The sequence below is a fragment of the Stegodyphus dumicola genome, chromosome 6 (genome assembly GCF_044657685.1).
Source record: "Stegodyphus dumicola isolate Sdum_Otavi_A_Nest chromosome 6, ASM4465768v1".
Classification (NCBI taxonomy): Eukaryota; Metazoa; Arthropoda; class Arachnida; order Araneae; family Eresidae; genus Stegodyphus; species Stegodyphus dumicola.
The window spans coordinates 60,898,689-60,916,834 of NC_140773.1; the positions used below are offsets into that span (position 1 = coordinate 60,898,689).

The following is an 18,146-nucleotide window of genomic DNA, read 5'->3' on the forward strand; positions in this document are numbered from 1 at the left end:
TAAACTAATCTGCGAAATCACGCAATAATGATTTGCTGCGGATTTTTTTTTTTTCTATGAATTTACTTCTTTTATTTACCCAGCCAATGAATTCGAAAAGTCTGCTTTGTAATGAATGGGCAGTTTTCCAGTTATATTCATGAATGAAAGGAGGTTCCCGGACACATTTCGTAGGTGTGAGTCTTGATGGATTTTGGACATGCAATGCGTTTTGAGATATCTGGTGAAAGGTGTATTGGTCTTGAAGGATGAGTAATGAACCCACTTTAAGCTTCATAAATCACTGAAAATTGTATTCCTACAATTTCTGCTTTATACAGAAATTTTAAGAATATTGATAAACTTATAGAAGATATCTGGCTTTTAAACAGAGCAGATGCGCAGTAATATCTCATTATAATTATGACGGTATCTTAATGCTAGCCAGTCACTGTTCGGCGAGACAGAAACTTTTATATTTGTGCTCAACACATAGATGGCGACATTTTTATGAAGATTGTTTTTTTAAGTTAAAAATTTTTAAGGCTTTTTGATGGAGTAGGCCGAATAATAGCTAATTTGCATAAAGGTGTCGGCAGATCTGTAATGGGAAATATTATGAAAGCGTTCCTTAAATCATAAGAAATTTTTAAGATTCTAGAAATATGTCATAAAGGAAAACTGCATTGCACATTGTTTAAAAAGTCAGGAATGATGAAAAGATTTTGTACTTTTGTAATTTGTCTTTTTTTTATGAAATTTGTATTTATCTTTTTAACGAAAGACTGCAATCTTCAAAGAAAGTGTTGCGTGTTTCATAAATGAATATGTGTCAGAACTTTGTATTTTTTGTCTGGCACTAAATGGGTTCAGATGAGAAAAGGAGCTTATGTCAAAAATGACTCTGAAGTGCTTTGCAGCGATTCAGATTTCAATTAGAAGAAAAAGCACTACAACCGAGCTAAAATTAAGCATTGGTTATTAATAGAAATTATTTTTAAACAGTTCATATGCTAGTGAATAATTTAAATCGTTGAGTTTCCGTTCTTGTAACAAATCTTGAAAAAATTAATCTATAATGTGCTTTTGGATCCGATCATGAAAACTGCTAATTGTGTAAGAATATTTAAACAAAATTAGATTGAATTTAGACAAAAAAAAAAAAAAATCGTCGCTCCCTGATATTCAGGATATTAGTTGAACATATATGCATTATAATACAAATGAATTTAACTTCAAGACTTAATATATCTCTAATGTGATTGAGGACATTTTTGATTGTATTTGAATTGATAACCATGGATCGAAAAGCATGTTATTTAAACGTTAAACATTATATCATACCTTGTTTTAAGAAGTAGCATATAGCTGGTACTTTTCTTTCAAAAGATATTAAAATGAAAAACGTGCAACCTTGTTTTATTTCAGGTTAAAATAGAAATCTTTAACAAATCGTTCGACAATTTGATTACAGCGATTTTCTTGTTAAAAGAAGTAATATATAAAAGTATTCGTATTAGTTAGAGAACAAGATCATTAAAATCATTAATTTTAATTATTAAAAATTAAATGCTAAGTTCAAATTAAGTCATTAAAATCATTAACTTTAATCATTAAAATTAGATGCTATAATTCAGATATGGTCTCTATTCCATGCTAATTTTTCTACAAATGACATGAGCTGAAAATCTTCCCAAAGTTCTTATAAGACAAGTATGAATAAGATATTACATGAAACATTTGGCCATAAAAAAGATTTGTTAGCGTTAGTTCCCGCCTAATCTGACCAACGCTCAAAAAGAGGCCCATGTTGATTGCTACAAGAAAATGTTGAAAACACATGTTCAAATTGCATCAAAGGCTGTGTATAATATTTATACAGATGACGAAACAGGGAGCTATGCATATGAACCCGAAACAAAACAGCAGTCGGCTGCATGGGTCTTCCGAGACGAGCCAAATCCAACAAAAGTTGTTCACGGAAGGAGACCGAAGTAAATGGTTGCCTGTTTTACTGCATTACCGGCCACGTGGCGACAGTGGCCCTGATCTGGCACACAATTACTTATTTTTATTCCCTCTCCCATCAAAAATAAATAAAGTGGTCAGAGATTTCCGACACCAGAAGAAGCGGTTGATGCATTCTACGCAAGTTTTGGAGTTACCTGAATCGGAGTGGAAAAGTGCTTCGAAAATTGGATCAAACGAATGCAAAAGTGTATTGATCTCCATCGAGAATATTTTGAAGAAACTATAGAACTAATTTCAAAATCATAAACATTTGTTTTTTCATTATTAGGCCAGGAATATAAATAGTAACCCTCGTATAATAGATTCTTTTAGCAATTCAAGAAATATTTTATTTTACTCTGTATTTTCACCTGACATACCCGAAAACGTTTCGAGTCTTCCTCCAGATAAACAATTTTCCTCTTAAAAATTGAAAGCTATTCTATTTTATTCTCGTAATAAGGAATTTCTTAAAATTTTCCTGCTGCAGAAAAAATATTATAAATTAGTAAAGGTAGTTTATTAATTACTAATATTTCTTCAAAAACTATGTAAATTTTTTGGTCTTTCAAAGTTTATTACTTTATCATTGAAATATTAGCTATAGTCATCAGAATATGTTAACAAATTCATATGGTAATCAGTATGTAGTCCGATTCATTTCATTTAGCGTGTCATTTAATGACAGAGTTTTCAATCTTACATAATACACAGATGCACGTGAATGGTAAAAAATTATTTACTAATTATTTTTCTGTCTAAAATAATGTAATTGCCGCTACATATCTTAATTTCCAAATTGAAAATTGATCATACTATTTCAACTTTGTGCTACTTTATTTCTTCACGATATTGCACGATCGTTTCGCTAACTACATTTTCCAGTTTCATGCAAACTGACACAATTAAACAAAATATGTACGATCAGTGTTATGCATCAAACATTGAAATTATCATCTTTCACATTCTGTGCGGAAATGCTCAAAAATACAACTTAAAAAAGGCCTAGTAATAAAATCCAGAAATATTTCAAAAATTTCCACACGTTAAATTTTGTATGGCAAGATTTAATAAAAAAATATATGAATACAATTCTTTTTTTTTTTTCAAAATAATGTACAAGCAGTTTAAAAGAGATTTTTGAAAAAAAAAAAATTAATGCACGCACACAAACGGGAATAATCATTGTCAAGGAAGCATATTCTCGTGCTCAAAATCACTAGTCGAGTCCAAAGCTTGAGAGTGTAACGACACTCTGTGAGGGGAAACAGGATACCCTGGATTTGAATCTGGTCTTGGCGAAGAATGTCCTGGCTCTGGGCTGTCCCCCGTCTGGGTGTGGGACAACAAGAAAGGCAGGCTATTCTGAAGTAAGGGCTGGCTGACGGACTGGTGGAGAGTTGACGTCTTGGGCAAATCCTTCGCACTGGTGAACATAGGCAAGCTGCGAGGAGTCGACAATGCACTGCTTTGATAAATGTAATAATTATGGCTCAGCGAGTTGGAATCATTAGGCTTGGAGTAAGCTGCATCATCTAGTAGAAAAAAAAAAGTAACTTACTAAATATTTTGTTCTTTTGCATTTTTCAGCAACTATGTGAATGTTTAATGAGACTGGTTTAATGTCCATTTATTTTACCAACTCTACAGTTATTTCTTCGGAACGGGTTCATTTATCTGCCCTTTACAGTAGGAAAGTGGAGAGAAAAATGTAAGTGAAACGGGACGCAATGTGTTGAAATTTAGTATCGAAACATGCCCTATACTATAGTTATCGCAATGTATGAGTAACCACCTTAAAGAGCGTTCACTTGGCTTCTTAGAGAATCACTGCAGTATTCTGCGACGTTGTGGATGACAAAAGTCAAAAAACGTCTTTTTTTAGTAATGAATTTTTGTGTGGCGAAAGTCGACTAAAAGTTTGAATCCAAAAAACTTATTTTCTGTTGTCAAGCATGTGGTTTGAACCATAATGGTTTGGAGATATTTTGCTGCGCTTAGGATGGGAAATATAGGTTTCACAGAAAATAATATGGACGATTATAAATATATAGCTAAATATAATGAAAACCTGAAAGCATCTTTGTAATTTTATTCTTTGTGTTAAACAAATTAATCCACCAATTCGTATGAGTTTTTTATAGCTAAGAAAATTATATATGGTCGAATAGGTGCTAAATTATTTTTAAATGATATGATTTCAAACATGTAGTTTCAAACATTCAATAAATGTGTAATTCTACTCTATGTTGCTATGATTTTACATCAAAATAAGTTATCTTGTTTGCACATTAAACGTTACACGAAAGATATATCTCTAACACAAATGTTGCCAAATTTCTTGACTTACATTCAAAATTAAGTGTTTTTTTTTTTTCCCCCTAAAATCAATTGTTTAACTATCCGTTCTCTTTCACACATAATAATAATAGCCCGTTATGTTACTATTTTTAAAATTTTAATGTTTTTAAATCTTTCCTTTTTTGTATTTAATTGTAATTGTTTAAGTGCGGTTGAGTCTAATATTTAAATAACATGGCGGACATGTTTGTTTACATTTGAAACAGCAGAATAGTAAATTTGTTGCCAATCTAGAGAGACTAAGCTTCGCAACAACAAAGATAACGCCTTCATTTAATATTGCGAATTAAATCATGCTTAATCCTTTCTGGAATTTTTTCGAGGAAATAAGTGTTTAGGATTTACTTCGTAATTTTTAATATAGATATTTTGAGCTTTTATGTATTTTTGCCTTGTCACGAAATGAGAACTGAATTAATTGAATGAGAAATACATAATCGTCTGTGAAAAATTATTTCTTTCTTGTTTTGTTTTCTTAATTTCTTTTATATATCGTTTTAGATTTATTATAATATTTGAATAGAACATGTGGCAACGATTAGATAATTTTTCAGATGGTATAGATTTTGTGAATTCTGATTTATAATATGAACGAAAAATAACGCTGTTAAGTGAACCTAGCGCCAGAGTATCGCTATGGTAAACAAATATAGTGAATTTTAAAGAGTGCATTTATTCTGTTGTGGTTTATGCGCTATCGGCCAAGGCAAGTAGATTTAATTCAATCCAATAAATTTAAATGAAATGACAGAAAAAAGGCGTATAATTTAATATTCCGTACAAGGAAGTCATGTGGTGTACACATCAAATTTTGTGATAATAAAATAAGTGCAATAAATACCTCTTCGAGGTATTTCAAAAATAGTTAGTGTTTTAGAGCAAATATTAAGAAATTTTCATGCAAAATGTCATTCGAAAATTTCTCATAGCTTTTTACTTTTCGAATGTTGCCAAGAAAAATAATTGTTACAACAGAGGAAAATTTCTGATTCACAGTATACCGGAAAAAATTAAAATCAATAAAATCCTTTGAATCATTATACAGTATTTTCTTGCAACAGATGCAACTTAAAATTAGAGGAAGCTTTGCAATAATGCTTGATGAAAGAAAAAAATTCGGAAGTATAAAATCATACGAAGCTTTAAAACGCACGTCGTTAGTTTATATATTGTCTTTTAAACAAACAACTTATTACCCGAAACTTCTTGCTTGATGATGGGCCAAGGTTGCTTGTTACTTTGCTGTTCCTGCTCATTTCGTACTTCCGAGGCTTTCGGCTTCCTCTTCCGCCTTTGGATGTTGTCCTTCTTCATAGCCAAAGGTCGATTCACCTAAAATAGAAGCTTAGTTCAAATCAAATTAGATGCCAGGCTTGTTTGGTCAGTCCTAATGAAATTATAACTCACTCGTATCCCAGAAAATACCAAAAAGGGTATAGAAACTTACTTCCTTAAATGTTATCCCATTAAAGAGCTCTTTAGTAGTAATTAGGTACTGGCGAGAAGAAACAGCACTTTTTACACAAAAAACAATTCAGTCGGAAAATTTTAAGGGCTATAAAATGTACACATGGTACAGGCACGAAAATATACAGCTTTCCTCTTCACCGTGAAAGTTTTTGTGTAGGTTCTGTGAAAAATAATTTTAAGCTACAATTTTTTATCCCTTTTTTAAATTTCATATTTTTCATAAAATTCCCTCCTTCTGTATAGTTCCTATTTTATGGTGTTGTGACCAACTTAAAAACATTTGATAAGTTACGAAAATAATACAGTAGTCACATAAATTTTCGCAGACATGGTAAAAAAATGGCTGACATTTGAACGTCCCTCAACACAGCAATTCATATTCATTCTTTTATATTTAAAAATGAATCGATATCATTAAAAATATACATTTGAGCTTTTCCAATTTATCTTATAATATCTCTATACAGACACATAGATTACGTGTCTGTATCATTTATATTGTCTGCCTAAACAAATAAAAAATATGAAATAATTTAAAATGTCAGTGTCTTGTAATTATGTTATTATGACGTCTTATTAGAAGTTATGATGGCTTGTTATGATGTCAATCATAACAAGTCTACGAATTGCATTGTGACGAGAAGCGCAGGATTGTATCTGCCGCTGGCAAGAGCTCTGGACATCTTTATAAGTAACAGCATGACTTTGCTCAACTCCATCCCATTTCGAATTGGAATACTACGGTAGACAAATCCAAGTGTTTACTACGCTCTTTGGCTACCAACAAATTGACAAGAGGACATTCTGTTCGTTGTATATTTTAGGTGTCCTTATGCCACAAAGACTTTAGGCATTTACAAACATTCTACAGGATTCGAAACTATGTATAACGCTATGGCAGTCTATATCTTCGCTAATCATTATATCGATATTATTCCGACCAGGGAGGTAAAACGTCAAACATAGTTTGAGTAAACCTCGAGGCCGACAAGACCTAGTGATTTGAAACGCTGTTAGTCAGTAAACACATGATTCATACTTTTGCATGAATATACTGAAGATTAAAATTTCGTCATATAACTCTAGAATCGATGTTTGAAATAAGAAATATCGAAAAATTTAGAAATTTAACATTTGCAAGTGATTTGAGATCTTCGGCATGCTTTGTATAAAACAATCATATTAGTGGACATTTTGAATTGAATTACGGAACTGTTCGCAATTTATCATTGAAATTAAAAATAAATCCTGATAAGATTATATGTAGCAAAACATTATTGCTGGAGTTTTGAATTTTTTAGCTTGTAATACGCTATCATATACTTATGCACAAATACTAGACATCATGGTTACATTTTTGGAGCTATCCTCGAAAGATTAATGAAATAGTGATAAGAATTCAAACACAGGTTTGCATAAAACTTCGTAAACGGTAAATTGTACATTACTTTATAGAATATTCTAGAAATTTCTTGATATCTAATGAAACTTGCAGAGTCATTAGGTTATTTGAAGCAGTAGACATGAAAAATGAGCAATTCCCTCTCGAATACGCGCCGAATGTGCTATCATGACACAACGAAGGCATGCAGAAAGAAGAAAGAAAATACCTCATATACTCCTCCTTTTAATGGGCGACTGGGGATTAGGGGACCCGATCGCCAAATCCTGGTGATGAAGAATCATCATCATCCACCACCTTTCAGTTCGGGTGCCACTGTAGAGTCATTAGGTTATTTTAAAGCACGAGACGTGAAAAATGAACAATGCCTTCACCAGGACTCGAACCTGGGCTTCTCGAATATGCGCCGAGTGTGCTACCGTTACACCACGAAGGCATCCAGAAAGGAGGAAGGAAATACCTCATAAACTTACAGATCAAATTTTTTAGTATTTTTCAGAATTTCTCGTCTTTAGATAACATTTTTAAATAATGAATTTCTTTTAATATCTTTTAATATGATCATCTTTTTTGAGGAATAGTTTATTGGCAAAACAGAATAAAGTGTGAAATATCGATTCGAATATATTTATTAATGTGGTGTCGATTATTTATTAAGGTCGATCAATTTGATTATTTGTCACATAAAGTTTAATGTTTGTATTTTGCAACTGTTTCCAGGTAACTCATCAAAATTTGTCATCCTGTGCTTTCAAATTGTTGCAATCAATCATTTAAGCTTTTAGAATAAATCTTTATATCTTTAATATATAACTATTAATCTAAAGTTTTATTATTCTTAGAGAAACTATTATTCCAACCGAAGAAAATAATAAGACCAAAATGTAAGCTTCAATACTCTTAACAAATTAATACTACCCCAAGCCTTGGTAGTAGTCCTTTGTAAAACGAATTTAAAATACTTTTTTTATAAATAAATATTGTAAAAATATTTTTTTTTACAAATTTTTCATTTGAATTATCATATTTTTTATGGTATTATTTTAAAATAATTTTTTCACAAATACAAATGTGATTTCATAAAAATATTTTGTTACGTGTTTTTCATATGGTTAGTTAGGTTATTTGAATATAGTACACACGGGGTATATGCCTACTTTTTCATTTGAATATTAGGATTTTGATTGTTGCTTAGCCTAATATAGGATTTTGATTGTTGCTTAGCCTAATATAGGATTTTGATTGTTGCTTAGCCTAATATAAGCGATAAGCGGCTTCATAATAGCCAGATTAAAATAAATATTTCACCACATTTCCGAAAATTAGCATTTAATACATTTCTTAATATGTACAACTAAAGATAGGTAGTTTAAGAATTGTTATGAAATATATTTTTCAACAGTTACATTTTAATTACTCTGTTGTTTATCAATTTTACTTAAATTCTACTCTAAATTTTATTGTTTTCTGCAAACAACATTTTGCAGTTTATACCTAATAAATTCTAATTAGTTTCAGATGTTGGGAAATACCTATTAACCGATGGTAATAGTAAAATATTGTAATATATTATTTAACTTTAGAATATTGGTCTTGTGAAGCAGTGATACAAAATTACAGAAATATTTCAAATTATTTTAAGAAATTTTGGAATATTTCTGTAATTTTGTATCACAACTGATATGGAAGCAAAGGAGTTAGATTGTAGCAGTTAGAGACGCTTTAATGCGTTATTTTTGAAATAAAGCTATATAGTATCACACCTAGCTTTCTATTTATTTCTTGTATAGTATTGTAATGTATTTTCTCCCTCCTTCCAGCACGCTTTCATGGTGTAACGGTAGCACACTCGGTACGTTTCGAAAAGTCCAGGTTTGAGTTCCGGCGACGGCATTGTTCATTTTTCATGTATCCTGTTTCAAAATAACCTAATGACTTTATAAGTGGCTCCGAACTAAAAAGTGGTGGACAATTATTCGTCGCCACCAGGGTTTGGCAACTGGGTCCTCTAATCTCCAATCGCCCTTTAAAAGAGGGAGTATATAAGGAATTTTCGCCCCTTTTTCCCACATGCCTTCGCGGTGTAACGTTAGCACACTCAGAGCGTATTCGAATCCGGGGAATAATTGCTCATTTCTCACGCTTCCTGCTTCAAAATAACCTAATGACTACAGTATACCTAGAATATTTTTGATATTCTAGACATATATGTGTATCTAGAATATTTTTCAGACTATTAATCACATATGAAAATAAAGAATATTTTCTTGAAAAAAATAGCTAGTGAATGTATGTATACCAGGGATATTATCAGCTGAAGATTTTAATATCAGGGCTTTAGTCAACATAAAAACTTAAAAAAACCTTAATAAAATTCACAGAAAAGAGACAGTATTGTAAAATGTTTTTATTAACGTTATAAATATTTTGTTTAAGTATATTTACTAAATTGCAGCCACATTAAAAAATAATCAAATATTAAAGAATTTTAAAAGCTTATTATTATAATAAGGATTATTTTATTTATCCAATAATGTTTATCGTATAAATTGCTTTTATTTTGGTAACCCTCCGATTACTATCCAGATTGTACATTTTGTTTATTATTATATATTAGTTTATTGTACATTTTAAAATTTGTGTTTTTTTAATTTTTAAATATGAGCATAAACGTTTTAAAACAGCCATAGCTTGTTTAAACAAATCTTAAAATAGGAATTAACTGCTTTGGCAAAATGTAGTACAATCGAAGGAAAGGATAAAACATGTAGATAGGCCCAGAGTCTCACTTTCTTTGGAAGCATAAACTAATTTGAGACTCTGCAAGACGTAAGCGATTTATCACTATGCCTTAGAAATTATGATAGCTATGTGCTAAAGGTGTAAGAAATCCTTTTATTAAATTCAGTAATTTAACAGAAGGTACTGCTTGTGCTTAGAGAACCCGCTAACATTTATGAAGTAATTAAAAAATAATGAATTTAAATTAAACTACGTTAAGTCATAGTTTAGCCAAAGGCTTACACAGAGAGAATAAGCGCAAGTTGGCTCAAACCTAATATTGGCGTGACAAGCCTAATGGCGAGAATAACGCAACGCCGCAGACGCACTGTTATCAAGAGATTCAAATAGTAATGTGGCCTTCAGCAGGCGGAACGCAACAGTCTAAAACCTTCCTTTAAATATTACCTCTTTCTACCTCATTTGAAAAAGCGCAAACTAAAATTTGCATTCTGGCAGGAAAACGGAAAGAGAGAGTGATAGAAAAGCTACTGAACATAAATACTAAAAATAAATTAATCCCTACAAAATGAATAATAAATACGAAATTTAATGTTATGCTTTGCCTTTTGCATACATTTTCTTGAATACTGACGCAAATTAAGGATAAAGTTTAGTACTGATGTTTTAAAATCTATGCACTTACTCTGTGTAATTTGTAATATAAACCACAAGCGTTGCATACAGGTTCTCCTTGATTGTTTCGCCTCCAAAGTGAAGTGTTAGTCGTTTGGCAATTGGAGCAGTACAACCCTAATCTTCGAGAAGCTGACTGAAATAGGAAAAAGAATAGATAAGTTTTAATTAAAATATAACAAAGATTATTGAACAGTGTACATGTGATGTTTGGGAATTTTTTCTCTTAAACCATTATATAGAGAGTGCGAGAGTAGAATTGACGCGAGTTTAAACAAGGAAATTAAAGTTAATTTAAGGTATTTCTTGATCCAAATTTTTATTCCAGATTCATAATTAGCAAGATTTTAAAGAAGACAGATTGGACAATTGTGAGTAGTCTGAGAAGAGAGAAGGAAGGAGAAAGTCCACTTTATCTGCACCGGGATGACCAGTAACGATATCGTATGCAAGAAGAATTAGAATTAGACGACAATGAGTACATTTAGCATTTTAATGGGGAAAATGTGGCTGCCAGAAAGACATCAGATCAAGTCGAACAAAAGAAAAGGAATAATAATTTCGTTTCAAATGTGCAGCAGCTCTCACACACTTTTTAAGAGAGCCTGATAGCAAACCAAAACTGCATCAAAACATTCTGAATACCATAATCATACTCTGAATTAAAGACAGCCAATGAAGACATATGTGCTCCACTGCTTTTTGCTCCAGCATTACATTGCCAGTGTCCTCATCATTTACTTTCTTCCCTTGTTCCGGACCTTATAATATTCCTCACTTTATATTGTCAAGTCCCGGAGGATATTTCTCAAGTTTGTTTTTTAATTCCATCGACGGTATCCAACAGACTGATGAGCACCTAACCCAGTGGACCAGCTATTCGGGCAGTTAGAAAAAATAAAAGGAAACTTCACAGTGGCTCGAAGAAAATATGTTTGTCTAATGTTACCACTGACATGAGGCCTCCGAGTTCATCTGACTGCAAAGTTCTTGACTATTATGTGTAGATATAGTGAAAAGAACCACTAATAAAACTGGCTGCAATTGTAAAGATAAGACGAGGAAGAGAATCGGTCAGGAATTGAATATTTGATTCCCGAGATTATAAAATATGCCTATCCTTGCTTTCGAAATCGACTGAAAACTGTAGCCGATGTTGAAGGTGGCTTTATTAAAGAAATGCCATTCATAAAATATTACTTTGCTCTTGTGTCTGGGATTTTCAATAGATGTTTAAAACTGGGACTTTAAAGGTGTTTTTCTTTAACGCATTATCTACACCAAATCGTTGTACGTCAAGAATAGCCAACTTGCTTGCTGGTGGATCAATTTTTTTTACGCATAAAAAAGGTAGTCGTAAACCACATATTAGCTTTGCAAAATTTAGTGCATTTATGCGTTCTGTTTGATAGCTGAAGGGAGATTTGATATAAAACGGTATAGAATCATATTAAAAGTCTAATTAAGTTGTTGAGATATGTATATCGACAAAAAACAGAAGTCTTGTAAATATGGAAAGAGAGACAATTAAGTAATAAAAATATAAGAATATTTATTATTTATTTTAAAGTATCTAAAAACGGCAGTCTTATTAGCTTAACAGTAAAACAAGTTAATGGTAAGCCGTACGCATGTTAAAAATACATGCAGATTTTGAAGAAACTTATTGAAAAAAGATAAATGATAGTTGAAAAATTATAAAAGTATATGTAGTATGTTTATTCTACTAAAAAGTTAATTAACCAAAAAAATATGTATACATTTGAGACATAATTTGAAAAATGTATACATTACATACATATTAAAAAAAACTATTAACTAGAAGAACTATCATAGATGGCGTTGTTTTCATTTTCTCTTTGTTCTACCTATTGTATTTTTGTCTAAATACTTGTATATTTCATTATTAGCTCCGCAAACTAATTTTTCTATACATATGGCTCTTCGCTACACTCGTTCAAAAATTTAAGACGGACTTAATGTAAGAAACGCTTTTGAAATCCATAGAGTTTTATTGAATATATACGCTAAGCTGAAGCTGCTTTTATGTTTACTTTACTAAAGACTAGGAATTCATTTATAAGCGTTTAAATGTATTTATTTCCCCAAAAGTTTTAAAAACGAAAAAAAAAAAAAAAGAAAAAAAAAAAAAAAAAAGAAAAGAGATAGCATGCCAGAAAACGTATATACAATTCAAGTAGATATATAAACACTTGGAGAAAGATGCATATGCAGATTTTAAAAAGAAAAAAAAAAGCTAATTTGGAGCTCTATGTTGCTAAACACATGCAAACAAGTGAACAGAGGAAAAATGCTGAACATTTTTGACACAATGGGAGACAGTTTTATACAAAATATTATTCGATAGCGGATTTTATTTCTGGATTGATCTGCCTAAAACGAAGAGGTACTATTTTCACTTTGCGCGAAAAAGTTAAGTCCGAGCGAAATAGAAAGCTGTTATTAATCCATGAGACAAAATCTTTCATTTACCTTTCACATTATAACAATACATTACTTACAAGTGTAACGAAGTCAACCATATAAAAACAATCCGCACTTCTGTATAACGTGGGTAATTTGTAACGAGATGAATTTATGGATATTTATTATAGATTAAAACCAATTGAATAGACATTGTTGAAAAATCTAAACTTTCCTGGGAGTGGTCAAATACTTGTCTATAGCATCGTGCGCTAGAAGTTATTTCACATTTGTTGAAAAAGCTCTGGAGGTTTTAAGTAACTCCATATGTTATCATACCGTTAATATTTCTGATCCCATTGATAATGTTCTTAAAGCCTTTGAGTATCTTAACTTTTTAGCAGCAGTTTCTCTTAAGATAGCTGAGAATAATATTGAGGATAATTTGAAGCGACCAATAGCCACAAACTCCTGGAAATTACGAATTCCATAAAAAGCAATTGTATTCTACTCATTAAAATCTCGAGATGTAGAACGTATCACTTTATCTTCTTAGAAGCATGTATGTTTCAATTATATAACATATAATTCTTATGGAATGTTTATATCAGTATTATAAAAACTCAAAAGCAAGCTGGGGCATGCCCAACATGCACATAGTGGAAGACGGAAATTACTTTTACTACATAATGTGACGCACATATATTCGGCATGTGACAAGATATCTCAAGTGTGTAATAATTAACTCTCTCATTAGCTTCACTATATCTTAAAAATTTCTCACCAGCCTCTTCTGATTTTTCACCACAGGTCTGTTCATACCATTCATGCGATGGTAGAGGCCACAAGCGTTGCACAGGTAATGGCCAGTTCCGTCTCTCCTCCACAAAGGAGTGGATATGGCTCCGCAGTTGACGCATTCTCGGCTCTCCAGTCCAGCGAAGAGGTCGCCATCATTTACTATAAGACAAAAAGCAATAATTCTTGTGATTCATTTAAAATATGCATGCATTCATTCTATTGATGCCTTCAGAACGCAGAATTAAGTTTGGATGTAATAAAACAAAAATTCCAATGTGACTTGAGCTAGTTTCTAATTGGTAATTCGTACGAATTCCAAATTTAGTGTTTTGATATCAGATTTATAAATTAAAAGGGGAAGATTGAATTATTTTTTATTGAAATTTTGCAAAGTGATGACGCGTGAATGTCTCAGAAGTTACAACTTGATTTGGGTGCCCTAAACTTCTAACAACTTCTGACAATAAAAAAATAAATAATCCAGTCTTTAAATCATTAGAAAGTCAAACGAAAAATGTTGGTAATTTCACAGTCAACAGATTGTGCGTCGTAAATTTCAAGTATAACTGCGGAGAATCAATACGTTGATGCATATTTTATTTACGATTATTGATTTGCTTTTGAAAAGTAAACATTTAGCTATTTTAGAGATTTCTGGGTCAGAATAACGTACTCACAAAAGACTGAAAAAAAAAAGAGATTAGATTAGATTAGATTATTTAATTACAGCAAAGCCTCGATTATCAAGTATATTGACTACTTGTTATTTTTTAGATCAGCATTAGCAAGTGAATAATTAGAATCAGAGTCTTTTCTATTGTAATTTCTGAACCTCAATTAAAATATGGATACAAGTATATCTCGATTTAGAATGAGGTTACATTCAATTGAATTTATCGTAAGCTAAATATATCTTTATTAAAAATGTACCTAATACATATTATATATCAAATATCATAGCTTCACGTTAATATTAAATCAAAGCAAGATTAATCTGCATTTGGACAAAGTCATTTTACACAAATTTTAAAATATATTTTAATTTATTTATTGAACATTATACTGAAAGTGAAAACCATTACGGATTTAAGTGGGTACTAACTTTCAGTAGTAGAGAGACACTAGAATTGAATCTTATGACTTATGAACTTTATCACTGACTTAAAAACCAAACTGATAACACACACAAAAAAGGCTATTAAGTAGAACATTAAAACAAATACTGTTTACATTTTAAAAATTAATTAAACGGTCTCAAAATCGTTCTAAAAATGTGTAAAAACTTTCTGTAAAACACCTAATACTAAATTTTCATATATTTTTGCTTTAAAACTGCTACCTTCTACAAAAGTTCAAATATGATGCACGCAAAAAGCAAATAATCATACAGACGCTCAGCAAACAAAATACTGCACACAGTTTGTTGCTCTGTTTATTTCCTGCGGCCGTGGAGGAAATATTATTTGAAAGTAAAAATAAACTATCAATTCTTATTGATTGGCATGAATGATACTATACAATGAATCCATAAAAATTCTAACGCAGTTTTTATCATTGAAACGGCTACGAGAATATAGTTACGAGAGACCCAATTGTCCCTCGTAACTATGATCTTTCAATAACAAAAATTATTTAAATGGCAAAAATACTTAAGTTTTGGCATTTTCAAATCAAAAAGCTCAGTTTTTATTACCTGCAATATTTAAGTTTTTATATGGTCTTTCGATTTAAATGACTTATATTTAGGAAAATTTTATACACAATTTGAAAAGTAAAACAGAAAATTTTATTCTCGTGTGACAAAAAAAAAAAAAAAAAAAAAAAAAAAAAGGACTGAGTTTTTTAATTTTAAAATATATGTTTTTTGAAAATTCAGGTGTCGTACACAAATTTAGGAGCGAAGTATTTAAATTTTCATGTAATTAAAATGAAATACTAATTTAGGAAAAGGTTTCTGGTGTTAACCGTTTGAGTTGCAAGCACTGATATTTAGATACATTGCAGTGTGTCATCCAAGTTCGAAACAGACGGAAAAGAAAACAGCGAGACACCGGCCATGTATATTTTACACGAGCCTTTTCGAGCTATTTTAGACCTTCCCATTACTCAAAAGCTATTAGACCTACAAACTTGCAATTTTTGAATGTCCAACAGAGTTCCCTTGAACACCTAAAATACCAAATTTCATTAATCTACCTTTTATGGTGATGAAATTATTTGGATCTGGAAAGTGTCATTTTTATCACTTACTGACTATTCAAAAACCTAGACCACTTCTAAATTACTTAGATACTTGAAATTTGGCATCAAGGTAGAAGATCATTAGGCATATACAAAGGAAAAAATCTAAAACTTCAAAAAACTACATTATTATCGAAGTTAAACCAAACAATACTCATAACAAGCATTTGACGTCACCAATAGATGGTCTTGCACCGATCGCTGATTTCCGCGCCAATCAGATGCTAACAAGTGAAGAATAAAAACCTACTTGTAATAGATGGAATGAGAGTGCAGAGGTAGACTGTAGAAGCAGCTCTTTTTTTCATTTTCGTAGTGGGTTCGGGCCTAATTACAGCGATAAACTAACTACAGCGATATCGCGAAAAGAATGTAAACAGCTTTCAAACGACAGAAGCGTTGCTATTCAGTAACTCAAACTTAGTGACGAAACAGATGTCAGATGCAAATAAAGCAATAGAAAATAAAAAGAGGAACCGTGAATCTATACTTTAAAATAAGGTTTGAACATTTATACTGCTTAATAATTAAAAATAGCTGTACTGCTTAATAATTAAACATACATCCTGAAAAATATTATTTCTCTTCTTAATATTTTATCCATGGAGAAATGTAACCGAGCTCAAATCCCGTTGTAATACTTATACAGAAGCTTTCAATCTTTTAAAAGATAAAATTAAAGATGGACTTAATTAAGGAGAAATACGAACAGAATTCTTAAATAATATTAGAGAGAGCTTTCAAAATGATTGAAGAAAAAGCAGCAGAGATTGGACAAGACCAACAATACGACGTTAATGAAGATAACAGCATAGACAATCCACTGAAATTCGTACATTTTGAAACACAGAAGATTTACGGAATGCAAAAGAGTGGGTGTCAGACGATGAGCTTAAATGATAAAAGACCTGAGTGTCGACCAAAAACGTATATTCGGTAAACTAAGTAAAACTTTAACAGAAAATACATCAGTATTAAGATCATTCGTAAGTTAAACACGAGGCACTGGTAAAAATTATTTAATAAACACTATACAAATATGGGTTAGGTAACATACTAATAAGTTCGCTAAAGTGGCTGCTCTCATAAGTATTGCTGCTTTCAATATAAACTGTTTGACAATACACATACTATTACATTTACCAACAGATTATGGAAACTGTTCCACGTGTACTTCCTTATCTGAATAAGTCCAAAGTTTTGAGAAGTGATTTAAATAACGTAATTCTTTTAATTATTGATGAGGTATCAATGATCTCAAATGTAACGCTTATGTACATACATCTTCGATCAACGGAAATTTATGACACCCAATATGTAGATGATGGCTAGTTTGGTAAAATTAATATCGTGTAGTTTGGCGATCTACTGCAGCAGCCTCCCGTGAGTGAAATTTCGCCGTTCGAGAGCATGAAATCGTCAGACGTATTAAAATGCTCGGGACCGCTTAGCGCACCTAACTTATGGAAGGACCTATTTTCATACAAGAGCAACCCCCCTTTATTTTTATCACATATGTTTCTGCCTCCATCAATTGTAATAGATCTCAAGTTTCCCATCCAGGGTTATTTTGTTAATGTCATTTTCAACTCCTTTAAAAACATCTTCCCCAGTAGTCGTGCCGTGAATACTATCAATATCAAGAAGTTCTTCATTCACTTCATAGCTTTTCTCTACTTCTTGAATAAAACTCACCACCTGAGCAGTATCTGACACATCCGTTGATTCATTCAAGGCCAGATAAAACCACTCAAGATGTCCATTTTTGTCAGTTGAGATGATATATTTTCTGCGATGTCGACTACCCATCGAGGAATCATTAGGTCTGTTTTTAGGCCAGGTGGATCGGGTCGTTTTCCTCTCATTTGCACCCTCCGAACCACGATGTTTGCAGAAAAACTGACGAAGTAACAATTAAATGAGGCAGGAAACTGATCGGCAGTTCGGCGAAATGTTCAATCGTATAAAAGTAGGTGTCGCAACAAGTTAAGATATAAGCGCTTTATCTGATAGATTCCTAAAATTAAAATCCCTAACCCAA

The 18,146-nt window shown here is 31.6% G+C and overlaps 1 protein-coding gene and 1 non-coding gene across 4 annotated transcripts in view; both read right to left on the reverse strand.

Annotated features, from left to right (window-relative positions):
• Positions 1-18,146, reverse strand: part of LOC118194579 (uncharacterized) — a 134,897-nt gene that overhangs the window by 4,988 nt on the left and 111,763 nt on the right. For 2 of the 3 annotated variants that reach the window (XM_035365746.2, XM_035365745.2), the window contains exons 3-6: positions 13,848-14,023; positions 10,650-10,775; positions 5,547-5,682; positions 3,036-3,524 (exon numbers count right to left, since the gene is read on the reverse strand). In XM_035365746.2, coding sequence (XP_035221637.1) covers positions 3,178-3,524; positions 5,547-5,682; positions 10,650-10,775; positions 13,848-14,023 — 785 coding nt within the window. In that variant the 3' untranslated portion in view covers positions 3,036-3,177. Of the gene's footprint in view, positions 1-3,035; positions 3,525-5,546; positions 5,683-10,649; positions 10,776-13,847; positions 14,024-18,146 lie in introns of those variants that run through there. The other variant, XM_035365747.2, reaches the window with a different exon arrangement.
• Positions 7,588-7,658, reverse strand: TRNAM-CAU (transfer RNA methionine (anticodon CAU)). The gene has a single exon. It is a non-coding gene; the product is annotated as a tRNA-Met (tRNA).